The sequence below is a fragment of the Eimeria acervulina genome, genomic scaffold (assembly GCF_000499425.1).
Source record: "Eimeria acervulina Houghton genomic scaffold, Eah_scaff1130, whole genome shotgun sequence".
Taxonomy (NCBI): domain Eukaryota; phylum Apicomplexa; class Conoidasida; order Eucoccidiorida; family Eimeriidae; genus Eimeria; species Eimeria acervulina.
The window spans coordinates 2,573-9,951 of record NW_013549407.1 but is presented as its reverse complement, the minus strand read 5'-3'; the positions used below and the strand labels follow the sequence as shown (position 1 = coordinate 9,951).

At 50.9% G+C, this 7,379-nt stretch overlaps 2 protein-coding genes across 2 annotated transcripts; both read right to left on the bottom strand.

The window, feature by feature from the left end:
* Positions 1–251: 251 nt before the first annotated feature.
* On the bottom strand, positions 252–4,546 carry EAH_00055980 (hypothetical protein, conserved; the record flags this gene model as incomplete). Its single annotated transcript, XM_013393837.1, has 8 exons — positions 252–344; positions 551–643; positions 759–1,041; positions 1,352–1,446; positions 1,819–1,879; positions 2,072–2,422; positions 3,212–3,595; positions 3,834–4,546. 8 exons carry the CDS (start codon positions 4,544–4,546, stop codon positions 252–254), a joined length of 2,073 nt encoding a protein of 690 aa, XP_013249291.1.
* Positions 4,547–5,484: 938 nt separating this feature from the next.
* EAH_00055970 (hypothetical protein) lies at positions 5,485–6,239 on the bottom strand (the record flags this gene model as incomplete). The annotated part of the gene is made up of 2 exons (XM_013393836.1): positions 5,485–6,041; positions 6,221–6,239. The coding sequence occupies 2 exons, from the start codon at positions 6,237–6,239 to the stop codon at positions 5,485–5,487; spliced, it is 576 nt and encodes a 191-aa protein (XP_013249290.1).
* Between the last annotated feature and the right edge of the window lie 1,140 nt (positions 6,240–7,379).

Here is a 7,379-nt window from a genome sequence, read left to right as displayed (position 1 = left end):
GTACAGTACGGGGCCCCATAATATAGGTGGGGCCCCCAGGGTACTGTAGGGGGCCCCTGTAGTTTAGAAGGGGGCCTCCAGGCCACAGAAGGGGGCCCCTTTAGTTTAGTTGGGGGCCCCTAGGGTACAAAAGGGGGCCCCTAACAGACAGACGGGCGACCCCCGGGTACAGCAGGGGCCCCGAGGGTACAGAAGGGGGCCCCTAGGGTACAGAAGGGGGCCCCTAGGATACAGAAGGGGGCCCCTAGGGTTTAGCTGGTTGCCCTAGCTGCCTCCTCCTCTGCAGCGAGGAGGGCTCGGCCCATCGTCTCCACTTCACGCCTTAGCAAATCCTCTCCCATCATCTGCGCGCAAACCCTAAACCCTAAACCCTAAACCCTAAACCCTAAACCCTCCTCAAACCCTAAACCGTAAGCCCTCTGTAATTCAAATCCTAAACCCTAAACCCTAAAAAGCCCCCGACAATTTAAATCCTGAACCCTCAACCCCAAACCCTCTCCATGTCAAATCCTAAACCCTAAACCCTAAACCCTAAACCCTAAAGCCTTACAATAGCGAGAGCAATGCAGTCTGCCTTAACTCCGTTTGCTTCATTCTTGAGGTGTTCTAAGCTCTCCTCCAAATTGTCTGTGCGCTGCATATCCTGTAAAATAATAAAACAAACAAATAAAATAAATAAACAAAATAAATAAAATAAAACAAATACAATAGGGTTAGTTTAGGGTTTAGGGTTTAGGGTTTAGGGTTTGTAGCCGCACCTCTTCCATAAGAAGGGTTACTAACTCCTCGAACTGGCGGTCTTCCGCTGCCTTCTTTGCTTTTGCTTCATCTACAACCACCTCCTGTGGGGTTGTCTCCTGTGGGGTCGTCTCCTGTGGGATCGTCTCCCTTGGGATCGTCTCCTCTGGGATCGTCTCCTCTGGGATCGTCTCCCCTGGGATCGTCTCCCCTGGGATCATCTCCTCTACGATCGTCTCCTCTGGGATCGTCTCCAGCTGCTGCTTGAGCAGCATGTCCTGCAGCTTCTGAAGCTCTACCAACCTGCAGACAGTAGCAGACAAAGAGAAGCATCGTAGCTAGCTAGCTGGCTAGCTAGAAGAGTAGCTAGCTAATCAGCTATCTAAGCAGCTAGCTACCCGGGTAAACAGCTAGCTAGTACACCATCTAATTAGCTAGCTAATCCGCTCCCTTGTGGGGTAGCTAGCCAGCTAGCTAGCTGGGCAGGTAGGCTCTCTGGGGAGCAGCACCGGCGGGCCCTTAATGCAGGCCTCAAAACCTAAACCCTAAACCCTAAACCCTAAACCCTAAACCCTAAGCCCTAAACCCTAAACCATAAACCCTAAACTCCCACCAGATAGAGAGGAGGCCAAACCACCGAAAGCGATCCTGCAGCTGCCCCGCAAGGTCTTCTAGCTGCTGCTTCAAGTCTTCAGACAGCGACAGCTCCTGCAGCAGCAGCAACAGCAGCAGCAACAGCAGCATCAGCAACAGCAGCAGCAACAGCAACAGCAGCAGCAGCAGAATACGGCAGCACCAACTCTTCGCCGAAGCAAGAGAAGTAGCAGCAACGTGTAGGAAAACCCACAGCAGCAGCCACAACAACAGTAACAGCAGCAGCAGCAACAGCAGCAACAGCAGCAGCACCAACAGCAGCAGCAGCAACAAAAGCAGCAACGGCGGCAACAGCAACAGCAGCAGTAGCAGCAGCAACAGCAGCAACAGCAACAGCAGCAACAGCAGCAACAGCTACAGCAGCAGCAACAGCAGCAGCAGCAACAGCAGCAGCAGCATTAGCAGCAGCAAGTGAGGGGTCCCGACCTTTATCATTTTGGCTGCGACATCCTTCGGCCTGAACTCCTCCCATCGTTCAGAGCCATCCCTACACACAAACCCTAAACCCTAAACCCTAAACCCTAAACCCTAAACCCTACGGCGCTGAGTCGCCGTCATTATATCTGAGATATTGCAGATCTGTTTACTCCTGCTGCTGCTGCTGCTGTTGCTACACTATTGTTGCTGTTGTTGTTCTTGCTGCTGCTGCTGCTGCTGCTGCTTCTACATTTAACTTTACGCTTCTACTCTTCGTCTTGCTGTTGTTGTGTTGCTTCTGTGGCTGCTACTTCTGCTGCGGCTGTTCTTTCTGCTGCTGCTCTCTCTGCTGCTGCTCGTTCTGCTGCTTCTCCCGCTGCTGCTGGCATATCTGGTGCTGCTGCTGCTGCTGTTGCTACTTCTGCTGCTGCTGTTCTTTCTGGTGTTAGTCTGTCTGCTGCTGCCCTTTCCGCTGCTGCTGCTGCTACTACTACTACTACTACTACTACTACTACTGCTGCTGCTGTTGCTGCTGCTGCTGCTGCTGCTGCTGCTGCTGCTGCTGCTGCTGCTTACTTTGTATAGAACACAAATGTCGGTGTGGCGCGCACCACTGGGCAGCCCTTAGGAAAATCATTTTTAGCTAAGTTTATTCTTTTAATAGAAATAGATACCTGAACAATAAACAATTAAATATTATTTTATTTATTTTATCAAGTACATCCTTAGGGTTTAGGATGAGGGCTTGGGGTTTAGAATGAGGATTTACAGTTAAGGGTGAGGGTCTAGGGTTTAAAATAAGGGTTTAGGGTTTGGAATGAGGGTTTAGGGTTTATGGTTTACTATGAGGGTTTAGGGTTTAGAGTTTAGGGTGAGGGTTTAGGGTTTGGAATGAGGATTTAGGGTTTTGGATGAGGGTTTAGGGTTTAAAGTTTAGGATGAGGGTTTAGGGTTTAGAGTTAAGGATGAGGGTTTAGGGTTTAGGGTTTAGGATGAGGGTTTAGGGTTTAGGGTTTAGGGTTTAGGGCTTACCTGATGTTTATTTAATAATTGAGAAATAGAATTAATGAAGGGGCGCAGCAAAAAACACAAAAAGCAGCCGTCTTCATGCAGCTGCAGCAGCACTCGCTGCCCTGCTGCTGCTGCTCCCAGCACCTGAAGCCATACAAACAGAGTTTTGCTGCTGCTGCTGCTGCTGCTGTTGCTCCTGCTGCTGCTAAGGGAATCAGCAGTGGGGATAAGACCAGAAGCAGCAGCACGAACAGAAGCAGCAAGCAGTGCCGGCAACAGCAGCAGCAGCAGCAGCAGCAGTGGCACCGCCAACAGCAGCAGCAGCAGCAGCAGCAACAGCAGCAGCAGCAGCAATTTATTTGGATTTACTTCCTCTTCGAATGTGTTGTACGTAACCACTGTGGGGAGACCCTTTGCTGCCAGCAATTTGTTTAGTTCTTCTATGTGATGCTGCTGCTGCTGCTCCTCCTGTTGCTGCTGCTGTTGCTGCTGCTGCGGCTGCTGCTCCTCACTTTGAGGCTGGAAGAACGCATGCAGCTCGGGCATAACATGGGTCTCCAGCAGCACGTCAAGAGTTGCCGCTTCGCTGTCGTTGCTGCTGCTGCTGCTACTGCTGCTGCTACTGCTGCTGCTACTGCTGCTGCTGCTGTTGCTGCTGCTCTCAAATACGTCTGGTTGCTGCGGGTCTAGAGACAGTCTCTTCTTCCTCTGACCCTTATAAAGCATCAACGCGGGGCCCCCAGTAAGCGGGGGCCCCTCTTCATTCTCCCCGTTCCTGCAGCAGCAGCAGCAGCAGCAGCAGCAGTAGCAACAGCAGCAGCAGCAGTTGCATCAGCAGCGCCCACCACCGCTAGGGGAAGCAAAACACATATTCATAAGCATCATCAGACGCAGCAGCAACAGCAGCAGCAACAGCAGCAAAAGCAACAGCAGCACCAACTCGAGCACCGCCAAAACAACTCAATCAACAGCAACAGCAGCAGCAGCAGCAGCAGCAGGAGGTAGCAAATGACCTGAATGCATAGAAGAGAGAGAGATCTGCAGGCAGCATTTGCTGCTGCACTGCAGCAGCAAGTCGGCCTTTAAGGTTATTGATGAGGGGCCCCTGGGGCTCTATCTCCTGTGAAGAGTTTAGAAAGAGAACAACAAAATTATCTGTACAATCAAAAAACTTATCTTGCATGCGCTGCCACCCAGACAAGGGGCCCTCCTCCTCTACCCCGCTGCTGCTGCTGCTGCTGCTGCTGTTGCTGCTGCTGCGCGCAGCAGATGAGGGAAGCCTGAGGGGACTGTCTCCTTTTAGTAGGGCCCAAGAGATACCCCCAACGCCGAGTGCGCCTGCTGTTAGCAGCAGGGGCCTCCATAAACCCTCAAACTTGCTGCTGCTGCTGTTCGTGCTGCTGCTGCTGCTGTTGTTGCTGTTGGGTGAAGGGGGATCCGCTGCAGCATTATTATCCTTGACCTGCTGCTGCTTTGCTGCTGCCCCCTCAGAAGTAGTTGAGAAGCAGCGGGAGGCAGTTGCTCGGAGATTGCTGCGTTGCAGCTGTTGCTGCTGCTGCTGCTTCAGCAGCAGCAACAGCTGCTGCTGCTGCTGCTGCAGAGGAAATCTGTGGGGTGCTGCTGCGGTCGCTGCTGCGGCGGCAGGCCTTCCTGCTGCTGCTGCTGCTGCTGCTGCTGCTGATCTACTGGAAAGCGCAGCAGCAGCAGCAAAGTACTTGCACACCATCTTGAAGCCCCTTCTTCCTTGGGGCCCTCAAGGTGACCCCCACTCACTGGTTTAGGGTTTAGGGTTTAGGGTTTAGAGTTTAGGGTTTAGGGTTAGAGGTTTACAGACAAGCGCTTGAACAGCAAAGTGCTTGTATTTCCCTTAAAGGGATTTGATTGCAACGGCTTGCTGCTGCTGCTGCTGCTGTTGCTGCTGCTGCTGCTAACGGGGGGGCCCCAATACTGAGGCCCCTTGAGCTGGGGGCCCCTAGAGGGTTTGTTTTCTTTTATTTTTTCTTCTTTAATAAATTAATTTATTTTATTTAAATTAAATATAATATTTAAATTTATTTTAATCTTAACTAACACCGGGGGCCCCTACATTCCCTCATATATACTCGAACTCACTGCAGCAAAGGGGGCCCCTAGGGGGCCCCGTAAGCACATTTCTGTGCTGTTCAGGTATTAATAGGGGCCCCCTAAGATAATATATAATGCTGAGGGGGCCCCCAAGGGGCCCTAAGAGAGAAGAATCCTCTTGAGATCCTATTAAAGGTGTTTATGTGCAACTGATAGCCCCCCCTGTGGGGCCCTTTGGGGTGCCCCTCCTATATGGGGGCCCCCACAGGGGCCCCCATATAGGAGGGGCACCCATAAGGTGTTGCTGTGCTGCTGCTGCTGTGCTGCTGCAGCTTGTGAGGGAGAGACACTATTAAAGGCCAGGGGGCCCCTGAGTTGCAGCAGCAACAAAATAAAAGAAGTGCTGCTATTTAAATATATTCTGTCTCTCCATATGTAAGGGGGTTAGGGGGGGTCTCTTGATGCTTCTGAGGCCCTTTAAAAGCAACTAACGCCCCCTCTAAACCCTAAACACTAAACCCTAAACCCTTGGATCCTGGAGAGCCATCACGGTCCCCTCTTTGCTTGAATCGCTAGGCTTTAGGGTTTAGGGTTTAGTGTTTAGGGTTTAGGGTTTAGGTATGCTTCAAGGTAAGGCGAGAGCCGTAGAGGCCCTCTGGAGCGCGACACTTGGGTCTTTACTGCTTTAAGAAAAGCAGAGAAGAAGAGGGAGACAGAGACTGTCTCTTCGCTGTCTTGCTGCTGCTGCTGCTGCTTTTGCTGCTCTTCTATTTGCTGCTGCTGGCCGTCCTGTAGTTGCTTCTGTTGCTGATCTTGCTGCTGCTGCTGGTCTTGCTGCTGCTGCTGCTCTAGTGCTGCAGCAAAAGCAGCATTAAACTCTTCTTCAGACAGCAAAGGCTCAGGTGTAGATACGAGGGCCCACAGCTGCTGCCGACTCAACCGGTGTCTATGGGGGGCCCCCTTGGGGGCCCCCTGGGGGCCCCCTGCGTCTAGCTGCTCTTGCTGCAGTGTCTCCCACCTGCTGGGGGGGTTAAGGATTCCCCACAGATGATCTTTTGTTTGATAGTTGGGTGGGTGTTGCTGCTGCTGCTGCTGCTGCTGCTGCTGCTGCTGCTTCTGCTGCTGCTGCTGCTGCTGCTGCTGTTCTTGTTGCGGCTCTGGCTGCAGCAAGCATTCTGCAACTGAGCAACTATCTTTTATTGTGGAGACCCCGAAGCAAATATCAGGATGAGTTTTAATATTATCTCTTGTTTTGCTGCTGCAGCAGACAGTAGATATATCTTCGTCATTGCTGCTGTCTGCAGGGGCCCCCCACCAATCCGGGGGGCCCCCTAACCTGTTGGGGGCCCCCTCATGTTCATTCAAGATCTGTTTAGCAGCAAACTGTGCAGCAACAGCAAGCTTCTCATCTCTTCTCTGCTGCTGCAGCTGCTGTATGGTGAGTGTAGGGGCCCCCTGGGGGCCCCCTGCTGTTGTACTGGGGGCCCCGTGATTATTATAAACTGTAGTAAAGATTAATTCTTTTGCTTGATGCTGTTGATTAGCTGTTTGTTTGACCCCATAGCAAATAGTGTTGCTGCATAGAGGGTTAAGAGATTTGGGGGCCCTCCCTAGGGGCCTCTTCTTATTACTTAAGTATATGCTCTCTTGTATTTGTTTTAAATATGTTTGTAAGAAAGTCTGATGCTCGCAGCAAAGAGGGGGCCCCTCAGAGGGGCCCCCCACACCCTGGTGTATACACAGCTGAGGAGGAGCAGCAGCACTTACAGAAGATGCGCAACGACGCTCTCTTGCATATGCTGCTGCTGCTTCGCTTAAGCTGCTTCTTTCTGCTGCTAAGCACTCTGATGCTCTACCCCCTGAGTTTGCTGCTCTATACCCTGCAGCGCGAAGGGGGCCCCCAACTAAACCCACCGATACACCAGCAGCAGCAGCAGCAGCAGCAGAAGCAGCAGAAGAAGAACCCATACTGATGCAGCACAGACACCTCAACGAGCTGCAAAAGCACCAGCAGCAGTAGCAGCAGCAGCAGCAGCAGCAGCAGCAGCAGCAGCAGAAAGAAGTTAAAAGAGAGGTAGGGAGGTCATTCAAATTCTATGAAAAGACCCAAGCAGAAACTTGAGGACGCCTCTGAAAGATATTAAAGTTCTATCTATCCTTGGTAAAGGGGTTTAGGGTTTAGGGTTTAGGGTTTAGGGTTTAGGGTTTAGGGTTTTCGGCGTTGTTTTCAGCAGGGAAAGGAGACGAATAAACAAATAAATAGGGCTCAATTAATAATAAAAGAATTTTATTTTTATTAATATAATTATATTTTTAGGGTTTAGAGACTTATTTTTTTTAAGTTTGTCTGCTGCAAGGCCCCCTTATCGACGCGGGGCCCCGGGTGACCGCCCTAAACCCTAAACCCTAAACCCTAAACCCTAAACCCTAAGTAAACTAATTTTATTTATTAAAAATAAAAATATAATTATACATTTATTTTATTTTATAATTAA